This window comes from Acinonyx jubatus, chromosome B1 (assembly GCF_027475565.1).
Source record: "Acinonyx jubatus isolate Ajub_Pintada_27869175 chromosome B1, VMU_Ajub_asm_v1.0, whole genome shotgun sequence".
Lineage (NCBI taxonomy): Eukaryota > Metazoa > Chordata > Mammalia > Carnivora > Felidae > Acinonyx > Acinonyx jubatus.
Window position 1 is genome coordinate 102,801,124 of NC_069382.1, and position 26,590 is coordinate 102,827,713.

Consider the following 26,590-nt stretch of genomic DNA (forward strand, 5'->3'; position numbering starts at 1 on the left):
AAGAAAAATAAACCGCCACATCATTTTCTAAAATGGGTGTACCGCTTTACAGTCTTTCTAACATTGTATCAGAGAGCCTCTCTGTTTGCTGTTGTCGTCTTTTTAATTTTAGGAAGTTCTGATGGCTCTGTAGTAGTAACTGTGAGATGTATTTTTAATTTCACGTTTTATACTTTGAACAAATTTAAATTAAAAGAGGACTAGTGAATAATATCACACTCACATACCTACTACCCATCATTAACAAATATTAATATTTTGTGATATTTTCTTAAAATAATTTTGTGGGAATTAAAGCTTCCTAGCTATATAGGGTATTTCCTTTATCAGGCCATTCCTCTCCTCCCTCCCCTTTAGGGGCAGATGCTATAATGAATTTGTATCTATCCTTCCTATATGTGACTTTATATATAGACTTCATGCTCGTGGGTCCATGGTAATACATAGCATTATTTTGCTTTTTAATGAATCAATTAATTTTAAATAAGTAAAATATAAACTTATATGAAGGGGTATACAGTTAAAAAAGGTCTCTTCCTACCATTCTATCCTCCCCCTTACAGATGACCTTTACCTATTCTTTATGATTCCTTCTAGAAATGAAAAATGCATATACCAGCATGTAAGTACACATCCTTTAAAAAAATAAATATATAAATGGTCGTATAGCATAGAGACTCTTTTTCACATTTCTTTTTTCAATTAAAGTGTCTGGGGGGCACCTGGTTGGCTTAGTCTGTTAAATGTTCGACTCTTGGTTTCAGCTCAAGTCATGATCTCACGGTTTGTGGATTTGAGCCCCGCATCCAGTTTTGCACTTACAATGTAGAGACTGCTTGGGATTTTCTCTCTCTCCCTCCCTCTCTGCCCTTCTCTCTCTCTCTCAAAATAAATAAAATAAACATTAAAAAAAACATCTGGCACTCCTACCATGTTGCTACCTACAGAGCTGCTGCCTTATTCTTTCCAACAGCTGTGTGGCATGATATATTAGCAAGATAACCACTGTTGTCAACTGTGTGTATCAATTTTAAAATGTGTAAGGTCCCAGGGATTTACAATTTTTAAATGTGAATCCTAAAATTGAGGGAAATATAGTAACATGAGTGTGCTTTAAAGAATGTCAGATCAAACCCTTGACACATCTCCTGGCAGGGGGTGGCCGGGGGGCAGGGGAGGAAGGATTGCTCTGGATGTACACTCTCTACCTCACTTATTCCTATGCCACCTGAATCATTTTGCAGTAATCTGTTCTTTTCATAATAAGAAGGTAACACTTGGACCTTGAAAGAGGCTTGTGCAGCAGTTTTGTAATGTATCAGTGTGTGTGCTACGTGGGATTTCTGCCCCTGGGCAGTATTAGCTTCTGTGCACTTTGTCCACAGCAATGAATTTGCACAGTTTTCAGCTACACACTAGTGAAAACCTCTCCTCCTTGCTCCTCCCCATGACCCAGGTGTCCCAGGCCAAGCTCCCATGAAACAGAACAAAACTCAACAGCTATTCATACCCAAAACCAGAATCTGTAACCACCTTCTTGTTATCACCATTTAGTATTAACAATGAAATTATTCAGTAATAGGTTCCTGAAAATGAAATGTAGTATTTAGTTGAGAAAAGCTTTCAAATCTTAGTTCAAGCCCTACCCCCAATACGTATTCACATTTCTTTTTTTAAAAGTTTTTATTTTATTTTGGAAGAGAGAAAGCAAAAGCAGGGGAGGGGCAGAGAGAGAGGGAGACGGGGGACCCAAAGAAGACTCTGCGTTGGCAACAGAGAGCCTGATGTGGGGCTTAAACTCATGAACCGTGAGATTGTGACCTGAGCTGAAGTCAGATACTTAACTGATTGAGCCACCCAGGCGTCCCATCATATACACATTTCTCACACAGACCAAATGTGTGTGCTTTCTATTTTCCAAAATTGTTTGATCTGACCAAATACTATTTCCTCACCAGCATGAGGTTTTCCTTCCTTTGGTGAAAATTTATGCTGCATTTTAGTCTTGTGCTTCCCACAGTAATAAATGGATGAGTTTAGCGCGGTGGCTTATTTTTGGAATCTGACTTAGGGAGAAGCTCTGCTTGAGAAAATAACAGACTCTATTCTTTTCATGTTGCTAGAGACTCTGCACACTAAGTAAATGTATTTGGACAGTACTGTTTTTTCTATTGCAGTTCTCTCCACAGAAGCTCTTCCTTTTCTTTAGACCTTTAAAAACAGGATTATTCTGAATACACTGTGTGTATGTGTGTATACATATATATGTATACTGACATATATATATGTATTGACAAATAAAGTTGTAAGATATTTAATGAATATCCTATGTTTAGAAAGGATTACTGTCTCTTACATAGCAGTGTCTCCTGGGTTAAGTGAAGACATTCTCTATTTAAAGAACTACATTTACTTTTATATGTTGAAATAGGCTTAGAGTTAAAAAAATAAGAAATATTAAAGGGATATTAAAACACCAGGAAGAAGTTCCTAAAGGTTGTGTTCTCAAAAAAATTGTCTTCCTCTTTGGGGATTAACTTCACCTGAATGAGGCGAGCCACTAGCATTAAGGAACCATCCCTGCTCCACTACATTGATGAGCTGGGTGAAGTAGGATTTAGGGCTCCTTGACAGACTCTCACTTTGTGGTTTCCATGACACCTTACTGGTGTATTTTTTTCTACCTCACAGGCAGGAAATATTTTAGTTCCCTGTGTTTTTTTTTTTCCTGATGTAATATTGCGGTTCACCAAGGCATGGACTTGGGATCTTCTCTTCTCTCTTTAGGATTCTTTTCCTTCCAAAGACCAAATATCATCTGTAACAGCTGCTGCTATATTACTTAAGGGAATAATAGTAGTCAGTCTTACAGAGTACTAATGAGTAAAATTATAGGGGTTTTTAAAAATTTTATATTAATTTTTTAATTTTTTAACATTCATTCATTTTTGACAGAGACAAAATGTGAGCAGAGAAAAGGCAGAGAGAGGGGGATACACAGAATCTGAAGCAGGCTGCAGGCTCTGAGCTGTCAGCACAGAGCCTGATGTGGGGCTTGAACACACGAATTGTGAGATCCTGACCTGAGCCAAAGTCAGAGGCTTAAGTGACTGAGCCACCCAGGTGCCCCTATAAGGTTTTTTTTTTTTAAACTTTTTAATGTTTATTTATTTTTGAGAGAGAGAGAGAGAGAGAGAGACAGAGTGTGAGCAGGGGAGGGGCAGAGAAATAAGGAGACACAGAATCTGAAGCAGGCTCCAGGCTCCAGGCTGTCCGCATGAAGCCTGATGCAGGGCTTAAACTCATGAACCCTGAGATCATGACCTGAGGCAAAATCTGACACTCAACTGACTGAGCCATCCAGGCACTCCTCTAAGGGTTTTTTGTTTTTTTTTTTAATGTATGTTCATTTATTTGTTCTTCACATCAACCTATTTATTATCCCACTTTAGAGACAAGGAAAATGAGGCACAGTCAGGTAACTCATTAAGGCCAATGGCTACTAAGTCACAGAGGTAGGATTCCAACCCAGGCAGTCAGACACCCACGTCCTTAACTCCAATCACTGTGCTGTTACTGTCTCACTCAGTCATTCCTACTTATTCACATACCCAAATACTTTTCTGAAATCTCTCCTTAGGTACCTCATAGAAACCTCAAGCTTAATATGTTCAATGGTGGATTTCTGATCTCTAACCCTAAACCAGTTCATTGTTCCATGTATCTATAAGTGATACTATTATATAGTTAACTGCTTGAGCCAGAAACCAAAAACTAAATAAGCAATTATAGTTAATAATAGAAAATGAGGAACATGCTGAAATTTGATATTTATAATCTGTAATCAAGTAAATAAAATTTAAAGTATCTTTCTTAAAGGTAAGTGGGTTATATGAATACTTTTATTCTCCATATGAACAATATTTTATTTACTATATTTAGGTATAGTAAACTTTAAGGTTTTACTCCTTATCTGAGTAATAATTGCCATCATTGCTGCAATTTAAAAAAAGGATATCTCTAAAGATATCTTGATTTGGCATCTATCAAAAGGATATAATACAGTTTTTTTTTTTAGTTGCTTCTATTTGACAGAACCTTTTAAAGCATGCCACTGTGTTAGCAACGGCCGATAAAAATAAACCTAATCCAAGCAGTTATGATCAGAGAATGTTCCCTGTGAGCATTTGCTTTGGAGATGTATGCTATTTCCAAGAGCATATATATCATCGTTGTTTAAGATTTCATGTTCCTTACCATAAATTTTAATTTTTTCTATGTTTTTCAAGTGAAACCCATTGCCACATTCAGTGTAATTAACTATGGAAGTAATTGGTTACCTTTTGTTTAGTAACTTGTGATTTTATTTTTGATGCTGTATTTTAAAAATGGAGGTAGACACAGGTTTCAGTGCAAAAGGATTGAAGATTATACTTAATTTTGCATTTTCTTCAAAATAGGAAATCTTTACATTTTAGACAAGTGTGTAGATTTAATTATACATGGCATTTAGTAATTTCACCTATAAACCAGATGACAGAAGCTTTTACTACATCTGTGACTAGAAATCTGAAATATGTGTATATTTTTAAAGTTGTAAATGGATATAATAGTCAAAGTAATTTCTTGCTGAATTAATATAGTGCAGATAAGCTTTTATCCAAGTCTTTAAATTTCACTTGATATATAATCCCCTAATACTCTGTGCTAGGAACTGAGGTGAACTTTAGGGTTATGAGGGAAGACAAGACAATTACTTTTGTCTAGGACTTACAGAAAATTTCCAAGTACCCAGCTAATTTTGGTGCAGTGTGGAAAAAACTCTGATGGGTACAACTTTGTTCTGTGGAGTTTAGGTTTCAGGAAGTTTTACCTTAGTTATGACTTAATGAAGAAGCTTGTTCTGTTATTAAATACTATTTAAATTCTTTTTTCTTTTTTTTTTTAAATTTTAGAAACAGTGCAAGTGGAGGAGAAGGGCAGGAGGAGAGAGAGAGAGAGAGAGGTAGAGAGAGAGGGAAAGGGAGAGGGAGAGAGAGAATGAATCTTAAGCATGCTGAGCATGGAGCCTGATGTGGGGCTTGATCCCATGAACCTGAGATCATGACCTGAGCTGAAATCAAGAGTCGGATGCTCAACCACCTGAGCCACCAAGGTGCCCCTAAATTCTTTTTCTTTAACGATTATTCATATTCTGATAGATTCAGTAGATATGAAGAAGTGATTGCAAAGAAAAAGGAATGAATGTCAAAGAACTGACAAATGGGGTTAACAAAAAAGGAAAAGACTGTCAGAGATTAGACCCAACACTAACACATTACATCAGGGCTGGACTTCCTATGCATCATTTGCGGGAGGGATTGCTTGGTTATGCATTTGACTTTTCAGTCTTGCCGGCATGAATTAACATTTTGGCAGAGTTTACACTGCAATTTAAGCATCAGAGGAAAAACAATTCTGTCTCACTATAGTATTATGTCTGTGTGTTACCCTTCTTTCAGGAAGATAGCAACTTGTGAAATAGGTGTTATTCAAGTTTATAGATGTAGAAGCTGTACAGGTTCTGAGGCTATTAAAGTCAGAGCTAATGAGCAATGCTGCTGGAATTTGAGATTTCAGATTCCAAGTTCTTTTACTACATCTGGCTATAAATGAGCTTGTTGAGGTTTTATTTAATTAAACATATAAAATAGCATTCCTTTTTCTTGCTGGCAGTCAGTTTAGCAGTGGATTTCTTGCTCCTCCTGTAAACTTGTGAGTTATCGTGAAATGTCTGTCTTAACCTCTTTTCTTGCAGCCTTGTGACTTTAAGCTACTGCTTCATACTCCTTGAAGGCAAAGGCTATCCAAAATCCATAGGCTGGGCATTCAGTAAAGGTACTAGTTGAATAAACACACTCTCAGGGTTGGATAGATATTTAAAAGACAAAGATAAACCAAACTATAGGGTGGTGGTTGGTATCTAGATATTTTAAGCCTCTAAATTAATAATATTTTTTGTACAGTAAGTCTTAATTATTAAGTTCCTTGGTAGCACTTTGAGTCTGTTGATAAACATGTCACTTAATGAAGTAAGGGTTTTATCTTACTTTGGCTATCTGATTTTATTTTGTACTTTTGAATGACTATAGTCTGATCAGACTTTGTGGGTAAAGAAAAAGAAATCATTTGATAGATTATAGATGTATTTTAGCACATACTAATGAATACACATATCAGTATATTCCATCACATATTAATGAGGGGTTATATTTCATTATAAAGAGCAGAACAGTGAAACAAGTAGGAAGAAATCTTGATCATAATAAAGATATGTCCAGAACCAATAAAAGTTGACTATCTTCTCCAAAGTACAATAGATGGTAACCAAATGGTGGGACACAGGGTTAGGATCCAGGAAATGACTTAGGTCTCTGCTGTGCCTTATATTATGATCTTGGGTGTTGATTCCCAAGAGGGAGAAGTCTGGCTCTGATGTCCTATAGATCTAGAAGACTGCTAGTGTCTACTTTTCCACTCTATGGTGCATTCAGTGTGGATTATCATGAACTTATCATACATCCTATATATTGTTAGAAATTCTTGTGAACAACTAACACAATCTAACCCAAAGTGGTTTTATTTATATTATACTTTTAATAAAAGAAATCTGAAGTGTATTATTCACTTAAAAAACACATGAAGGTTGTGAGACTATGCATTTTTACATATAGCCCAAATTTAGCTAGCTTTACTGAAAAACATGCTCTGAAATGAAATTGATTACAACATAATATTGTGTCCTTTAAAAAACTTAAAGAATGCTTGTAACTTAAATTAGAAGTTATTTCACTTCATTCTGACATGAAAGCTTCAAGAGTCTGAATCTGTTTTTAATATGAACATTATAATCTGAAGTTGTCTGCTTTAATGCAGTATTTAAAAAGGTATTAACATAAAAACTTGGAAAAATAAAATGCATATACTCAAATAGAAGTAGAATTATGAATATAACATTTAAAATACTTTAATGTATAAAGTTACTTAAGAAACTGAATTTTTTATCCCCTGATGATTGTGGTCACTGTTGATATAGTGCTATGAAAAAGTTTGGCAGCTGAAGAACAGAATCTTGTCCCTTTTTAGAATGGTGTTATAGCAGACATACAGAAAGAGTCACATTTGTCAGGGCAAAGGTTGTTAGAATTCTATTTTAAGTTATAGTTTAGAAGCTAACTGCACCAAGCTTATTTTCTTAGTCACTAAATTATTCACATGAATCTTTTTTACTAAATGGAGAATACCTTCAGGAGAAATAAGAATAAAAAAGAGAATATCATGCCTTGATTTAATTTTCAGTGGCTGTGGGTTTTATGACTTTCCATGCCTGGTGATTTAGTGTGCAACATCCATAACGTAGGAGCCAAGACCAGTCTCATTAGACATAGAGCGCTGGGCACTCATGAAGCGCTGCACAGGAGAGGAAATATTTTAGTGCCTCTTGCTACCGTTTTCATCAATTCTTTTTTTTTTTAATTTTTTTTCAACGTTTATTTATTTTTGAGAGACAGAAACAGTGTGAGTGGGGGAAGGGCAGAGAGAGAGGGAGACACAGAATCCGAAGCAGGCTCCAGGCTCTGAACTGTCAGCACAGAGCCTGATGCAGGGCTTGAACCCACAGTGTGAGATCATGACCCGAGCTGAAGTCAGATGCTTAACCGACTGAGCCACCCAAGAGCCCCTTCATCAATTCTAAGGTCCACATTTCCTCACATTTTAACATTTCTAAAACAGGAATATCTCCTATTAACAATGACTTCTTAGCATTGTGTCCTGTTCAATTGGAAGCTTCTCTGTCTCTTATAACTGATGAGATTTTAGAATTAGTGAAATGCACTAATTATGCCTTGCTTTACTAACTTTGCTCAAATTTTGTTGACTTGATAATACAAGGGCTTAAAATGTATACAGTTGATGTCCTTGTAGTGCTCAAGTACGAGAAAAGCAAATATTTCAAAGTTTCATCTTTGAAAATTTACTAGGCACCCCACTGATTAAAACCAAAAAACTTAAATTAAATCCTATTTTGAGAAGGAAGGAAAGAGGGCAGAAGAGTAGTTAGGAAAGGAGAGAAGAAATAAAACCTTACGCAAACCTTTCATATCTGAAAATGACTCCCAAGTTTGTCTGAACCACAAGTGAGTTTTGAAGCAGTTCTTTGTCAGGAGTTTAGCATAACTACAAGTAAGGTAATAAGGGCAGGAGTGTAGGAATCACACGAAGCTGGGTCTGCAAATTCACTCTACCACTTCTAGTAGTGTGACCTTGAAAAATTTACTTAACTTTTTGGGTCTCATTTCTCTCATAAATGAAATTATGATAACCTCCTTACATGATAGTTACTTTAAAACAAGCTGTTATAAGGAATGATAGCTATTCTTATTATCATCTTTACATTATTGTTGTGGTTATTTTTTATATGATATTAAATTCCTCCATGGAAAATTTTAACTCAGTAATCACTGATTTTGGGAGTTTACTATATACAAGGAAGAGAAACAAAAACTACAGTGATTTAGGTTTACTGGAAATGGACATTTAAGAGAGATGTTATCACACCCCTTCAGTGATTCCAGTTATACATCTTACATAAGAAGGAGGAAACTGTTATATATGCCACATTTATATTCATTTATAACTGGAAAGAGTTGGCTGCTCATTTATATTTTTAAAAAGAAGTGTTGCATAGGACCTGTCATTGGATAGTATATCATAATTTTCTTTTTATTCAAATGATAAACACTCACCATTACATAAACATTTATGTAACTTTTGATTTTCCATAAGATGCTTCATGGACATTTGCTGGAATAATTTCCCCTCAATCTCTCACACCCTGTCTTGTATTTTTAGCCTAATTAGTTTTTATTCAACTTTCAGATTTTGGTTCAAAGTCACATTCTCAGGAGAGCTTTCCAGGATACCCCGCATTTATACTCCTTGTAGCTCCCCTTATAGCACATCACAGTTTGTGATTTTATGCTTGTGTATTTGACTGAAGGAAGGGACCACATGTGACTTTTCCTCACTATTGCTTTCCCAAGGCCTGAAATAGTTCCTGCAACATTTTTGCACTAAATAAATATTTAATACATTTTCATTACACAATATCATTTATATTTGGGAGTAAAATTAGAATTTTGAAGCCAAGTAACTTGATGAGATTTTCAGAATAGAGATCTTTGCGTAAACATTTATTGAACATCCACTTCATGTGTAAATGCTATATTTCTAACCAAATGAGTTAAAAGTAAATAAAATTGAACTATCTAGGAACCAAGCTAAGGCTAGGACTTGCATTTTGGAGTCATCTCTATCCAGGCATCTGACATTTACTTGCATCTCTGTGTTCTATATCAAAGAAAATGTTTTATTTCCCACACATATGTTCTTAAGAAAAATCACCATTTGGAGACTCACTGCAAATTATCCTTGCTTTTAGTATTGCTGGCAGACAAAACCACCTGTGCTGACTGGGTAACAGTTGCTTAAAGAATTTCCTGGACAGTTAAATTCTTCCTAAGTTTAGCTTAGGTTTCAATTTTATCCCTCCGATGGTTGTTTCTTTCAGTATTATTTCACTATAAATGTGAAAATATATACTGTGTATATGTGTGTATATTTATGAAGAGTGAGAAAAAAGGTGGTATATATGAGACATGTAAAAAAAAAAGAAGAGTAGAATCTTTAAAATATTATTCATTGTTTGGGAAAATAAGAGCATCCTGGGACAATATTTCTGCAAAAGCAGGTAAAGTAGAAGAGCCATAATTATAAAATCTAGTGTAGGTAGATATCATAGAACTCCTCCACCAGAAATCACTTTTATTAGACCTAAACTGAACTACGGAGATAAACTGAAGTAGCGTATCATAGTCTTGAACATGGGATGAGATCTAAACTTCTTTTGGCTTACTTTGTTCCATACTCTCTTGCTGCTACAGTTTTACAAGTTTTGAACCAATCTTTTATTTAAATACTTCAAATATATAATTTTGACTATATTTCTCCTTTTTTCCCCACATTTCTCCTTAAAGGAAAATGATATAAAATGTATATTAGATCATATTTATCAATTTTATTTATTTGATAAATTATGCAGCCATCTTCCCTCTCCTTTCAGCTCATTAATGGTATATAATAAATATATAGATGAACTTACTCCTCCAGATGCTTTTGAATTGGTCACATGCGTTTTTTAAGTGAAAACTTTTTTCTCAACTTTTTTTAACCCTGTTTTTAAGTCTTTCCTCCAAATGGCTTGTGGTTATTTGCCCAAATGAAATTAGCTCATAAAGGATGATATCCTGTGTCACTGGGAAGCGGTCTAGCCAGTAGATGTGGCTGCCCACCAGGGACGGTAACTGAGCAGTATTTACATTGACAGCAGATTGGATTGCATGAAGAACTAGTAGTTTACTTAGTCTGCCTTATTGAATGAAGATTTAATTCAACAAACATTTATTGTTCACCCAATATGTGCCACTTCCTGTTCTTGTTACTCGAGACATGTCAGTGAACAAAACGGATAAAGATCTCTGTCTACCCTCATGGAGCTTACATTTTAACTGAGAGAAGACAAGACTATGAACCTGAAAATGAGAAAATGATGTAACATATGGAGAAAGGAAAAAACAGAGCAGGGTTAGGGAGATGAGGGCTGCCTGGGGAAAGGGCAGTTGGCAGGTTTCAGATTAAGTTGGGTGGTTGGATAGGCCTGATTGAGAAGCTGCCATTTAAATAGAGACTTGACTCATGCACAGAGGACAGTGATTTGAAGGTGTTTTCATGGCCATATGAAGAAGTGATATAAATGAGGGAAGACTTTGGTTAACTTACAATTCTGCTGAGAGACAAAGGGAGTGTGCTCCTAGGCTTATTATTTTTAACACTTTCACCTTTAAAGTGTATTTTATAACTTTCCTTTGAGGAACAGAAAACTGCCACTTATTTTTTTATGGAAGAAACAAACTTGATTCATAGAGTTTTTAAGTCTAAAATATATTTTCTTCATCCACACATTCTTATAGCAAATATATCTTCTGCAATTGGTCTATAATTAGACAACAAAATAGAATTCTTCCTTAGGGATAAAAGATAAACTATAATAGGTCAAGGTTTAAATGCATTGTGGGAAAATATCTCTCAACTGTAGAATTCCTAAATATCATAGCTCCTTAAGAAGGAGTGTCTTACTCAGAAGTTTCTAACATCTGTTCCAGCAAGAAAAGTGGTGCTGATCTTTGCAAACATACCTGTACCTTGAAAACCTGGGCCAGCAAAACCAATCTAAACTGACCATTTTTTTTGCTTTAGGATCATTATCTACCATTTATAATCTAGTCATGACGTAGGACTGCCAGTCAGGAAAACTGATATAATGCTCTCTTCACTGTATTTATTTTCTCTTTTGAAACAATGCGTACCTTCTTAGAAAAGCACCCCTTCTTAAACTTTAGCATATGGTCCAATTTGGCCTTTCCACTAAAGAGCCTTCCTGGCATTAGAGGCCCCAGGTAGAAAGATTATAGCTATATTGCTTTGAGATGCTTTTGGCCATTGTAGGAAAAGAGTCTCCTATTTGTGCATATTTTAGGGTGAACTTAGCATATTAGGATTTATTTCATCCAAGCCTAATCTTCTGTGATTATCCTCAGGTTTACACATGACTTCTGTATTTTCCTTCTTCCTTCATTTTTTAGTTATCTTATTGTTCAGACTTCTTTTATTTTTTACTTATTTATTTAAAAACCTTTTTTTAAGTTTATTTATTTTGAGAGAGAGAAACTGCAAGTGGGGGAGGGGCAGAAAGAGAAGCGAGACTAAGAATCCCAAGCAGGCTCCGCGCTGCAGCCTGACATGGGGCTTGATCTTATGAACCATGAGATCATGACCTGAGCCAAAGTTGGATGCTTAACTGACTGAGCCACCCAGGCACCCCTGTTCAGACTTCTTTTAAACCTGTTTTTCTCCTCTTCTATCTTTCCCTCCTTATCAGTCATTCAGCAAGTATTTTTTGAGAATTTACTCTGTAATTAAGGCCCTAGGAATCAGTGGTGAACTTGAAACTTACATATAGTATTAAGGAGTGAATTCTTTAAGTTAGAAAATTACTTTAAAAATTCTTACTTTACTTAAAAAATACTTACTTTAAAAATGCTCATTCAGTTAAGCATCGGACTCTTGATTTTGGTTCAGGTCATGATCTCACGGTTCATGGGTTCAAGCCCCATGCATGGCTCTGTACTAGAGGCTCAGAGCCTGCTTGGGATCCTCTCTCTCCCTCTCTCTCCCTCTCTCTCCCTCTCTCTCCCTCTCTCTCTGCCCCTTCCCTGTTTGTGCTCTCTCTCTCAAAATGAATAAGTAAACTTTAAAGAAATAAAAATAAAAATTGGAACTAATATTCAAATATCTTTTGAGTTTATTTTTTAAAGAGTTTTATGAATTGAATAAAATATAGGAGATGATGAAACAAATTTTACAAGTCTCTCGTGTTGATTGTAAAACATGATAGAATTCACTAATTTATAAGAAGGTTTTAAGACCTATACCGAATGAACCAATTTTCTAAAGGCATCATTTACTGAATGGTGAAATCTCAGTTATCTTCTGAATCATTACCATATAGTCTGTTTTGTGGTCCGTGTTGTAAGCACAGCCATTTGGGACATACCTGGTTTTGAAAGCTCTCCTCAAAATCAGTCCAGCTTTCCTATTTATCGCCCTCCATCTCAGCTGAATTAGGCTACTTGCTTACTAACTACCAACATACCCAAGCTTTTCCTCCTGTGTCACACTATTCTTCCTGATTGAAATTGTCTTTTTCTGTCAATCACTGAAAATATAACTCCTCATAACTGCTTATCTCTTTTTGAAAGACGCTTTTGTTGACCCTCAGCACAAGTGGTTTCTTCTCTTATTTTCACCTTTTGCTTACGCGCCTATCATGAGCTGCCCTGGGTTTACAACAGTGTGTTTGTGAGTACCTGATAGATGTTTTGTTTGTTCATTCAAAAACTGTTGACTGCCCACTCTCGCAGGTATTGTGCTCTTGGAAATACAATGATAAACAAATGAGACTTGCAAGTCAAGGACCTGAGAATTTAGTAGTGATACTGAAAAGTAAAGCAGTGTGATGAGTGCTGTCAGGCACAAGATAATATGGGAATGTACAGCTCAAATGTCTAAGCCGGTCCTCAGGGGCCAGGTTGAGACAAGGTCTCTGTGAAGTCAGGAGGAGGACACCCCTTCCCTTGTAACAAGAGGGAGAGAAAGGAAAATATTAGGTAGAAGCTGGCAAATTGGTGGAGGAAAGTCAAGGAAGTTCCTGTCTGAGGTCTTCTATTTTCTTTTTGAACAAGGAAGCAAAATTATCTGCTAAGGGATGTGGAAAGAGAGCTTATTTGGAGTTTGGAAAGGTATAAAGTAGCTGCTGTAGAGGAAGAGAAAAATGACAAGAGAAATTTAATGGTTACCAGGGATCACTGAGTGCTTGATTCAAATCAGAGATCATGAATAATGGAGCCTTTCTCTGAAACTATAGGCTTTTCTATAGAAACAGTCTGCAAAGCAGTTTCTGTATATGTATCACAGAGAAGGCAAATAGATGGAATAAATGAGTGAGAATTCAAGCTGCAGTCCTGCAATTTATTGGACAAGTCACTTTTCATCATGGACCCTCCATTCCCTTCTGAACCCATGGATGGCAATTCCAACTCCCAGGGTGGAGTATCTCAATATCAAATTGATATTTTCATATATTTGAAAGCATTTTAAACTATAGATAATACATAATAGTTATGATCTTACATGTATTGTAGGTTTTAATCGGTAAAATTTCTCAGAATTTTTCAATGCTGGATAGACAAGACGAAACACATCCCCTCAATGCAAAGGATCCATTTCCAAATTAAAAAGATGTTCAAATCCAACACAAGCTCTAGATATAGCTATAGGAATAAATAGGCTTACAGTGATGTTGAAGAGAAAAAAGCTGAAAACAATCTTTGAAGTGCATTTAACAAGAGGATACTTTTCTGGAAATATGAAAACACAAAGCTTTAGGTTAACAAAGGCCAACTACAAACATCCTTAGAAAGTGTGACAGTAAATTTCATATTAAAAAAATAAATAAAAATGCTGATACAGGAAATCTGTGAAAGTAAATATGGAACAACGTCATGGCATTTTTAACATCTCATTGTGTGGTGTAATAGAGTTTGGCTACATTTGTGTATAGGCAATAACTTTTGGGCAAAAAAGTGGATAAAGATTTTCACAAAATGAGAAGAAGTTTTATGACTCCCAAGAGATGTTAAGATTGCTTCATTCCAAAATACAGTTTGACAACCCTGGACTGAAATCAGAGACAATTATAATCTGCGTGCTTTCTTATGGTGCATTGTGTGTATGATAAGTAAAACATACTTCTCTAAAAAAAAAAAAAAAAAAAGAAAGTGTATGTTTAGAATTAGTACAGTGCACTGAATGTTTTTATTATCAAGCTCTGTTTCTTTTCAGAAGATGCATAACATTTTTAAAAGGCATTCAGAAAATATTCTTTCATGCTATATTTGTTATTTTAAAAAAATCAAACAAAACAGTACTGCTGTTTAGGAAATATGTGTACAGTAAGTACCTATTGCTCTGTGCCCTTTCTTTCCATGTAAGCTGACTGAATATCCTATATGGCAAGGCTAGAAATAGAAAACATGTACAAGCTGCTTCCTATTTCTCTGTCCTATGGAAATGTCTTTACTAAGTGCACTTGATACGGGTTCTCTTTTCATTTTAGCTTCTGGGCATAATCCTCTGGAATCTAACCCTGCTCGTCTTCCAGCATGTCTAATAGTCTGAATGTTTAACATTTTTCAAGGGTAGTTGTTCATCACAGGTTCTGGATTATCTTTTCACATACCATTTCCATGCTTCTCCTTACATCCCCCTGATTAATCTAAGTTATCAGCTGACCTCTTCTTGATATAGATCCAAAAAATAAGCAGTGCTCCAATCCCAAGAAGTAGCTACATGCCAAAATACATTTGACAGTATGAAACTATTGCTGCTAGAGGTATCTATTTATAGTGGTTTACTGGGGAATATAATTGATGTTAAATATGACCCTTTATCAAGCTGGAGGACTGTGTTACATTTCAGCAGGTTATCTTACTTTAAAACTTTTGATCTGAGGGGCGCCTGGATGGCTCAGTGGTTAAGTGGTTAAGTGTCTGACTCTTGGTTTCAGCTTGGGTCTGGATCTCATGGCTCATGAATGTGAGCCCTGCATTAGACTCTGCACTGACAGTGCAGAGCCTGTTTAGGATTCTCTCTCTCTCAATCTCTCTGTCTCTCTGTCTGTCTCTCTCTCTCTTTCTCTCTGCCCCTCCCTTGCTCACAATCTCTCTCTCTCTCAAAATAAATACACTTAAAAAAAAATAAAACTTTTGATCTGATTTAGGGCCCACTATAAGCAAAAAAATTTCTCTCCCATTACCAGATTTTATAATTTTGCTTATAAATGGGCTTTAATCTTTTAGCTTCTAGTATATTTCTGCCTGCTCTTTCTGTTCTCTTCTGTTCTCTGTTAAGGTATTTCTTTCAGGCACTAAGTAAAGTAGACTATTGGTCATGTGAAGACAATGTTATAGTCCAGGAAGGAGACTGATTACTTTTTTTGATACTTTAAAAAAATTTTTTAAGCTTATTATTTGTTTTGAGAGAGGGAGGGAGGGAGGGAGGGAGGGAGAGGGAGAGAGAGAGAGAGAGAGAGAGAGAGAGAGAGAGAGGATAGGACAAGTGGGAGAGGGGCAGAGAAGTGAGACAGAATCCCAAGCAGGCTCTGCACCATCAGCACAGAGCCTGATGAAGGGCTCAAACTCACGAATTGTAAGATCATGACCTGAGCTGAGATCAAGAGTCAGATGCTTAATCGATAGCTCTACCCAGGCGCCCCTCTTTTGATACTTCTACTGAAGGAAATAAAGGGAGAAAAAAGGGAAGAGAAGTGTATGTTGAAAATGGAAAATATGTATTTTTTCACAATTAGTAAACAAGTATTAAAAGACAGAGGGAGGGTAGGTTGTTACAGAATTTGTGTGTGCGTGAGTAGAACTTCTAGGACTCTTACTTAGAACTCTGTTGCTGAAAAATAAGGAGGCAGGTAGTGGGGCAATGTGAGACAGTTTTTGCCCGGCCATATCCTGGATATGGGCAAGTGTAACCTTCCTACAGCAGGGTGTTCCTGAAATCTCCAATTTGGCCTCTCTGCCCTACCCCTCCCTTCACGCACACCACTGCCTATGGTTTGATGTTCCAGCAGGAAGATAGATGTTTGCTTTAGAAAATAATTTCTTCATCACAGTGTGCTCCTGAGCACCGTGATGCAAGCTTCTCTGACTTTGCTTTGTTATTTTGTGCTTGGAATGCTAATGTGGCAAGCAGGAGGTAGACGCTCGCAGCAGGAGCATCAGCTTCCTTATGCCCTTCTCTTCCCGGGCTGGGCTGTCTTCAGGTTGCTCGCTGTGCTTTGGGGCTGCCTGTTTCCCCACATGGAGTCAAGGAAAAGTTGGCAGGGGATTAGAAACGTAACGTAAATTTTTCTGGACTATTATCTTCAGTAATTTAGGCAGATTCTATAATTTCTATATAATTTATATTTAAAGTAACCTGTATTTCATGTTGTTTAATTTTGTTTCCCTCAATATTTTTAACCATTAATTTTTCTTTCAAGAGAAGTATAAGTTTCTTAATTTTGTGACAGTAATAGCTGACAGAAGTTTAATGTTTTTAGAGCTACATTAAATGAATATAGCATAATTATCTGAGTATTTTATTACCTACCGGGTAAATTATGTAGTTTTGTTTTAATTTTTTAGTCGCACAGTGCCATCTACTGGATCTGTGCTATAAAAACACCTTCATATTTTCCTTAGCTTTCCAGGTTTGGTTATAAGCTTTTAATATTTAGGTGCTTTCTGGTATTCATTACTTGCCTAAAAGAGAGACTACACAGCAGGACTTGTATATTCAGACTTTTCTTAGTTATAGAGATACCAAAACAAAGGACATAGGCTACAAATTATAAGAATTCTTCATGTGGGATCTTTCTACATTGTACTTCATTTTTCTTGAGTATTTTTCTTTGGGGATGCGATTCAAATAGTTTAACATTGCTTTTTAAGCTAAAGACAATTCTTATTAATGACTGTTTCTCAACTATTCTAATCCTACTTTGCTCTTTTAATTGCATATTTACATGCTTGTTTGTTTCGTGTATTTTCTATCCTGATCGACTGACTACCCCACGAAGGCACATCATATACCCAGCCCCTACTGTACAAATGTTACAGTTACCTGAGAGAATGACAGGAATATTGGGAAAACATAATATATTAATATGAGAAAACATTTTAAATTGTAGTAGTAGTACCAAGGAGTTATTGATTGATACATCTTATTATCTATTCCTTTTACTTGGAAAAATAACCCCAAGGTGTTTTGTTTGCTTTGCTTTTAAGTCACATCATTTTAACACTCAACCTTATTTCTCAGTGAGTTATATACTTTCTTGTGGCCCAGAATTGAGCATGGTATTATACATGAACAAAAAAAAGAGAGACATTTTATTCAATTAAAGCATCCTAATTAAAATTAGTATCAGTAAAGTATTTGGCATAGCCCTGGTAATCCAAAACTACAAGCAAAAGATTCAAATGTTATTCTTCCTCTTCCTAACTCAGCTTCCCCATCACTTTCATGTTGTATAAGTTCATGCCACACAGGATCAGAACCAACAATACTTTTTCTATTTAAGAGGAGAACAGAAAAGAAAGAGCAGGCAGAAATATACTAGAAGCCAAAAGATTAAAGCCCATTTATAAACAAAATTATAAAATCTGGAAATGAGTTTAAAGTAAATATGATATAATGTTCTTGATAAGGAAAAAAAAAAACTTAGAGATTTTTTGGGAAACTAATTAGATTTTTTTTTTAAAGCCATATACACTAAAGTTGAACTGAGAAGAAAAGTGAGATTAGCTATTTATGAGCTCACACAGACTACTGTACAACAGATAAGCGGACATCTGGAGAGAGCAAAGAAAATCTCTGATAGTTTTCAACATGGCCTGAGAGAGATGAAACAAGGCAGTGTAACTTAGAAACTTTGTTCTGTTGCCCCCAAAGAAAATGTAAACAGTTAAAAAGCTTTTAACATTCTTTACTGTCACCTCAATTGTCTGAAGACCTCACTTACCTATCCATCATCCAGTTTCCAAAGAGTGAAAACAGAAAAAAAAATGTAAATGTATTTAACAGCCTAGATACAGTCACCACTCGACTCCAGTTTATTACTAGACATTACTTTTTGGTTCTGCAAGTTTGAATCTGCCAGGACTGGAATGCTAAGGTGTTAGCTGCCGAGAGTTTCACAGTAATTTTAGGCTGGGCCTGTCTTTGGGTAAATCATATCAGTAAAAATATGGTTAATTTTCCTCCTGTTACCTCTGCTTTGTCTGGCAAATAATGGCATCATATTTCTAAAGTCTCTCAGGGAATTGATTATAGTCTTTGAACTCTCAAAATAAAAGGATGAGAGAAGTAAAGTTGGCTGGAGTGCAGGCAAATTGGAGACTTTCTCCCTGGTTTAATTCTTGAAAACATCTTCTGATCTCAGAGGTTGCAGCTGTAGAGAAGAACAGCAACAAAATCATGCTTGATAGTTTTGATCCAGAAATAGCTATGTTGTTATTGCATTTTTGTTATCTTTCACTTCTTATTCTAATCCTCCATTCATTGTCCTGACAATTTCTGGTTGGGTCCTGTATCTTTCTGCTTGCTTTCCTTTTGTTCCCTCAGATTAGTTATTATTGCCAGCTAAAGAGGACAAACATTTGTCAGTTTTTGCCTCTCAAACACAGTGTATATTAAAAAGTATTGTATGTGTCAATATTTGAATATGTATGCATTTAAGTCAAATTCCTGGGGAGGGTTTTTAAAATCTTCCATGGCTCTCAACTTTAGCCATTAGCCTGTATCAGAATATCCTGGAAGGTAGGTTCCCTCTCTTCTAGATCATTTTAACAGTGGCAGTTTACAGTAACAAGTTAGCTAATTAACATGTTTATATAAACAAATGCCTTTAGAAACTCAAACCTATCTTAAACTTATCAAACTATAATTCTCTCATTAAACACAGTCTCTTCTGAGCTGAGTGATTTTGAGAGAGGAAAGGTTGTTCTGTATAGATACGACAACACCAGTTACCTTTTGTCCAACAATTTTGTGCTAGGCACAATGCTCTGTACTGCACATGTATCCATCATTTAATCCTTGTCACAATCCTACCAGTGGGGCACGAGAGCTATGCCCATGGTGTGGATCAGAAGAGACCCCATATAAGAAAATCCAATCCATTTTCTGGCTTCCTTGAGGCAAGAGGAGGGGCAGAGGCCAATGCAGAGGTAATGGGAAGTGATTCTGAATTTTTTTTTTTATCCTTTCCCTGATTCTTTTATGTATTATACTAAACCTGTGGTTGTTGTTATTGTTTTCTGCTATGTGTTGTGTTATTGTTTTCTGCTATGAAACCTCACAACTCATTTCTCAAACCTCAGCAGTAGATTAGTTTTCACACTGAACATCTGGACAGGGACACACAATAAATCTCAGTTTTGTAAGTTGAGTAGAAAATGGCCTTATGACCCAGCCTCATCCGCCACCTTCTTCTTCCTCCTCGGGTCTCCATTAAAAGGCAGTCTGCTACATCTTTTTCTTTAAAGGAAAACATAGTTAACATGCCAAACCCTGTAATTTTCAAGCTTTTCTAGAAATGTTATCTTTAAAGGAGATTTATAAAAACAAGAAGAATCTTTGTGGTTTTATTCTGAAAGCCAGAAGGGCTGAAAAACAAGGCAGACTCTAATGCTGAGTTTTTCCACGTTCAAGCTGTGTAATGGTTTTTATGCATGTTTATAGGAAGAGCAGTGGAAATATTTATTTTTTCAGTTCTGGCAACGCATGACCAATAACACTGAAAGTATATTTTGTCATGGGATAAAGAAGCAGAAAAGGCAGAATCAGCGTCCTTGCCTAAATAAGTGAATATTATTGCATATTTATTCAGATAGTTGCAGTTTTGAAGAAACATTTTGTATTCTTTGATGGAACTATCTAGACAAACTAGGCATGTATACGAACGAATCCTTTTAAAATCAGACCCAATTCGCTGCCTTATTTATAATCAATAAACAAACCTTGCAAAATATGTGATACAAGGTGTCCAGGACATTTTTAACATATGCTTTATTAAATATTATTGCCATCATTGTATTTTTTCTCTGTCTTCACACACTTACAGATAAATATATATACACACATATACATAAATACACAAACACACATGTGTCCTTATTAGTGAGATAAAAATACAAATTAATATTTGTTTGGGTTTGGCCTTGAATTCAGAAGGTATCAAGAGGCATCTTTACCTTCCTGGCAAACACTAAGAGTTAAGAGTCCTTAATGAATCCCTTGGAAGACTTTTCAAATTACAGTTATTACATAGCATTCTGAAGTACCTTGAAGTCCTATACCCACCTGTCTCTTCATTTCACTTCTTCTAGACTCCCCTTTACTTGGTAAATCATGGAGAGAATGGACCAGTCAGATGCAACAGGTGCAAAGCCTACATGTGCCCCTTTATGCAGTTCATTGAAGGAGGAAGGAGGTATCAGTGTGGATTTTGCAACTGTGTGAATGATGGTAAGTGATGCCAATAAATGCTCTTAGTAAAAGCTCTTCATTAATTGAAATATATTATACTTCTTAGTTTAGGGGAAAATATATATATTAAAGCTTTTAATTACACCTGAGCTTTTCCTAACTACTGGTGAGCTCACATTCAAGAATAACTCAGAGGCATTGTGAAAGAAAAAGTCTCTCAGTTTTATCATCTATAAGCATGAGAGGTAAAATTTTATTTTGCCTCTAACTGAGCCTTTGTGGAAGGGGATTAGGAAATAAAAGGACTTACCCACTTCTGAAATGTTTCTTATGAAAATGAGAAACACAGAAACTTTATGTGGGAAACTGCAGGTGAAAATGAATGCACTTATATGAGGCTGGGAGGGGCATAGGGCACGTTCTGATTGGTTTCCTTCTATGGAAATTATAAAGAACTTTTATTTTATCTGTGTTTATGGATGATAAGTTGGAGGGATTTTTTTTCTCTTTATTCCTCTGAATTATTCCTGAATGTGAACTCATCAGTATTTAGGAAAACTCTGGTATAACTAAGGGCTTTAATATGTGTATAGATTTTTTTTTCCCCTTCAGTATGAATGTTGCATTGTTTAACAAGGAAAAAAAAAACATTATTATGAAGGGCTTTTCCAGATTCTTTGTATTTTCAGTTTCATTCCGGTATGAACTAACTGATGTTGGAAAAAAAAAAAAACCCCACAAACTTGGTAGAAGCAACTTAGCATTTATTATATTCATAATGTGTCTATTTTTTTTTTTTAGTTTTTTTGTGTTAAGTAAAGCACATACTCAGCCTGAAACATTCCCACATTCATTTACGTTTCTAGAGTTTTTCTAGAACCATGTAATGATTATGAGAGCATGAACTTTCTATATGTTTTCCTTTGTTCCTTGTCTTTGTAGACATGCTTCCCTGTAGATCATTAAATCTGAAGAATGTATAGTACCCTATCTTCCCAGGAGCCATGTGTCCTGTGGCTGCTGGCTACTCCCTACTGATGAGTGAGCTAAGGCACAACTTTCTGCCTATGTCATTGCATTCATGGCACCTCAGCTCCGTGAGTGTTTTCTGGTGGGAGAGCTCCTTGTTTCCCTGCCCCCTTATTACAGCCCATGGTTTTGTCCTACTTACAGGGCTAGAAAGTGGCATTGTGAGTCTCACAAAACCTTTGGTCAGTTCTTAAAAATGCCTTGCTATGGAGTGGAAGCATTGGTTTCTAGCCTCATCTCAAAAACTGCCATCCTCTTGGGATGGCTCTCCTCTCTCCTTGCTATAACTGTGGCATCCACTCATTGCAAGTTGGGTCTCCCTGTGAGGCCAGATTCTTTTGGTTCTCCACCCTTACTTCTCTTTCTAGGGAAGAATTTATTCCTTGTTTCATCTTGGATGAAATCTGCAACCAAGTCATTGTCTACTACTTAATGTTGGGACCTGGATTTCAGGAGCCCTGTGACAATTCATTTCCCTATACTTTAGTTTTTTGGGGAAGAGTGATGAGAAGGCAGAGACCTCTCCTGCAGCATTTGTATAAATGCCTCCACCAAAATCACCCACACCTCTGTGTCTTTATCCAAGCCCTCAACTTTCTTAGAAAGGTGATCAGAAATCTATGTGGCTTCTAGATCCAAGATCCTCAGTTTGGTGTAACACCCTGGCCTCACACCCAAAGTGTCAGCTCAGAGCACAGCCACTTCCTGGTAGAAAAACCACTCAGAATTCTTGTATCTCCCCGTAATGAATTCTCTTTCCTTGGGTATTCGCTCCTAGGAGGCTGCTATGTTCATTTTCCTGTAGGGTTATTCATACTAGGCTCAAACATTTGTCCCTAAGAGGAGCCAGACTCCCATAGATTTACACTGACACCTGCATTCTTCATTTAGGTCTAAAGAAGACAGAGGTTTATGGAAGTTAGAAAGAACCCGGCAAGCTTGATCACATGGTTTCACTCTATTTCCCTTCAAAGTGTCCAGAGATTACACGGTGGGAAGCATGTGGGGTCAAAAGGCATGCAGGAGACAACTGTAGTGCATAATTTACAGTGTGACTTGAATTTTGTCTTATAAACACAACAGATAATATTAAATGCTAATGAATGTGAAATTCATTTTAAAAGGAAAAATTTCATGCGTTACATGTAGATGTGTGAATGAAACTTAACTATAGGTTACACTATGTAGAATTTATCACACCATAATCCTAAATAGCCAACATCATCTACCTCAACTAAAAGTAACAAAATAGCAGGATTAGGCCCTCATAGTTTACTTATCTCAGCTGAGACTGTTAGTTTCCCACTTCCCTAATCTTTTCAAAACATTGAATTTTCCAAATTCAGAGATCCATATGTACATAAGAATGTTATAAAACTTGCTTAAAAGAAATGGCCATGATATAGTAAGAAAATAGGAAAATCTTGGTGATTATTTTTAAGTCCAAACTGCGAAGATAGTCTTGTAAGTGTTAGTTCACAACTAAAAATAAAGTAGACTGAGTTGTTCATTTTAACAGAAAACATATTACTTCTGTGGTTTTGCAAATGAAAATGTTGTTCTTTATGAAACGCTTAAAGCCAGAGTATTGCTGGTTATTCTAAATACTTCTATTGTCAGTGGTTTAATAGCCAGCCCTATTAATCTCAAGGCAACAGGAGTTTGTTTTCACAGAGATACCAGGCCATATTTGTCCAAGTGTTCAGTGTGTGACTCATAAGTGTTCCTGTGCTGTTGGGTGACTTCCAGGTCTTTGCCAGAACTAACCTTCTTAGACATTTGAATCAAATTAAGAGTTCCTCAGCTGAGGTCTTAGTGGTATAGTCTTTCCCTAATACAGTAATCCTCTCTACTCTGAAGCCCAAACATTAAAAGATTACCATGCAAACTTTCCATGGCTGAAGACGTCTATTAATTAAAGGATAATAAATATTGTAGTTAATAGTACAGTCCAAATAACCAATGTATATTTCTGTTAGGAGTATTGAAAATTTAAATAGAAAAGCCAGAATTCCTTTTAAAAGAGGTAATTAAATAGGGGTAGTTAAAATTTCTTTGTGACAACTAAAAAACACCAGTACTTTTATCCCCTGTTTCTTCACAGTGGTCCAGATCATAAATGTTATGTGTCATCAGTAACTTGCAAGAGGATTTTTTAGAAAACCTTTGTACTTTCCAACACATGCTTTTTAAATAGTGGATACTTAGAATATACTACATTCTAGCTTTAAAATACTTTTTTTTCCTCAACTAATTCTTTTCCTCCCATAATAAATTTTCAGAACTTATTGTCTGTGTTATGAAAACAAAAGATTTCCTCTCTTATTTTGTTTTTATTAGTTCCACCATTCTATTTCCAACATCTGGACCACATCGGGAGAAGACTGGACCACTATGAGAAGCCGGAACTATCTCTAGGATCTTATGAATATGTTGCTACTTTGGATTACTGCAGAGTAAGTGTTCCCAGGACTTCAAGTGTTTATATGTTGATGTCAAATTCAAGTGAATAACTTTCATATGTAAAGAACTGACTCTTGATTCACAACCAAAGCATTTTGGTGGTGTCATGGGGATGTAGAAATGCCTCAGACGCAGATCAAGGCTTCTAGGCTGTTGACATGATTAAATTGCCAAACTGCTCAGTGCAGTGATTATTTTTAAAAACTAAAAAGTGGTGTCAGAAATAGAAAACAGTAATTTAATTGTTATATCCCTATCAGATAATGTAATCTGGGTTCTTAAAGCAACAGTTCCATATAGTGCCTCTGCTTTTTTTGTTTTGTCAATACTCTCAGAAAATTCTCCCTTTCAGGGCAGAAGCTCAATCAATATGGCCAATAGGACAATGACAGGTTTCTTTACTGCCTTTCTGCACGCTAGTTGTCACCACAATGATTTAAGGCTCTTAGCATCTTCCTTGGACTATCTGAGAGCCTGGGATTCTGGCTTCTGGTTTCTTTCCTTTATGATGTATGCATGAGACTCCTCCTCACGTCCTTAATCTAAAAATTAAATTCAAAAATTTAGCTTTCCTTATAAGAAAACATTAACTGTTGGACTCCATACGCCCACCTCAGCTATCTCTTCAGTTGTATAAAACACTCACCACGTACTCTGAACTCATCACTCCTTTTTACATCCCCATGCTTTTAGACAAGATTGTTTTGACCAGACTATCTTTGCATCCTCCTATTACATCTATATATACTCCATGTAGCAAACTCCTACTCTTTGTGTAATACCCAGCTGAAATTTTATTTTATGTGAGTGTGTGTGCATGTGTGCACATGCACAACTTTATTTGATTTCACTATGGTAGTTATTTACTAAGTCTTCTATTTTTTTTCTTCCCCATAGAATTTGGTTCATATGTTTGTTTTTGCAGTTATCTCCATGAAATTTAAATCTTCTTAAATGTTTTCCCTCTTCATAGATTTCAATATCCTTGGTGACAAGAATCTTGTCTTTATGGCATCTACCACAGTGTCTAGTGCAGGAAAGACAGTTGATCAGATTATGTGGAATGAATGAATGAACGAATGAATGAATTTGCAGGTCTGTTACTATTCCTAGGACTGGCTATTTCCCTTTTCCAATGTCACAGTGAAAGTGACATCATTATGGGTAACTTGCAGGCCTTTAAAATTCTTCAGTGATTTGGAAATATTTTCTTGGGTATCAGTCAGTTCAGATTTCGGCTTATATCTGAAGTACCATATGTAGGTAGACCTGAAGAAAGAGTCATCATGACTTTTTTTCTTACTTCCCCTTCCAAATATCAATGCCTACTGATGCCCAGTTCTCAGAAAACAGCCTCCGACCCACAGGATTCTATCAGGTGTTTACTACAGGCCTAGTCCACATATTGAGTATAAGTTGCAAAGAACATTTTTCCTAAATAGAAGTGTTTTGAACTGATTGGATTTACATTTTTTTCAGTTAATATAACTTTGCATGTATTTTAGTGTTTTGTATGATTTTTTCACTACATTACCTATAATGAGTTATTAAAGAAGAGTTAATACTTTATTAATTCAAAATGTAACCTTTGAACATATTTTGAGAAACACAAGAACATTATTGGTATATATGCTTTATAACAGACCAAAAAAATCCTAAAGTACCAACTACTGTTGTTCTTTACTGCTATTGACTGAAGGTGAATGATTAAGTAGACCATAAATACTTGCATTCTAATTAAATGTAATAAAACCATTATAACTAGTGATATGGAAAATTTATTGATTGATCTTTGCAACCATGGTACAAAAATAACTATGCTCTCAGTTACTAGTTCTCTGCCAAAAAGGCTATATTATCTTGATTTTATGCTTTTTTAGTAGAAACTCAGGCAGAGAGTCAAATCTATTTCTGGGAACAAAAGTCTCAGTATCTTCAAACTCTGTTATCTGGAAACGTTCCAGATGTCTAATTGATGGGAAATTTCACCCAGCAGGCAAGGAACCAAATAAAAAATATCTATATACATTTTGAAGAATTTTTTTGTAAGCTTAATTTACCTTTTATTATTCCAAATAAGGTTTAAAATAAAAGATGGTGTAAGTATCTTCAAATTTAATTATAATTAAAAATGTAAATAATGTATAATAATTAGTTGCTTTAGGGATTTGGACAATGAAAAAGGTTTTATTTAATTTTGCCATCTAATTTTTAACTGCAAACTTAAAGGAGAATTACAAAATTACATTTTTCTGTATTAATTTTATTTTATCTTGATACCAATTTTATATAATAAAATTAGCATTGATTGAATATTTACTATTTGTGATGCTTTGTG

The 26,590-nt window shown here is 35.7% G+C and overlaps 1 protein-coding gene across 4 annotated transcripts in view; it reads left to right on the forward strand.

Moving 5' to 3' along the window:
• Positions 1-26,590, forward strand: part of SEC24D (SEC24 homolog D, COPII coat complex component) — a 104,956-nt gene that overhangs the window by 38,814 nt on the left and 39,552 nt on the right. For all 4 annotated transcript variants that reach the window (XM_027063521.2, XM_027063515.2, XM_027063522.2 and 1 more), the window contains exons 9-10: positions 20,661-20,799; positions 24,130-24,245. In XM_027063521.2, coding sequence (XP_026919322.1) covers positions 20,661-20,799; positions 24,130-24,245 — 255 coding nt within the window. The remainder of the gene's footprint in view (positions 1-20,660; positions 20,800-24,129; positions 24,246-26,590) is intronic.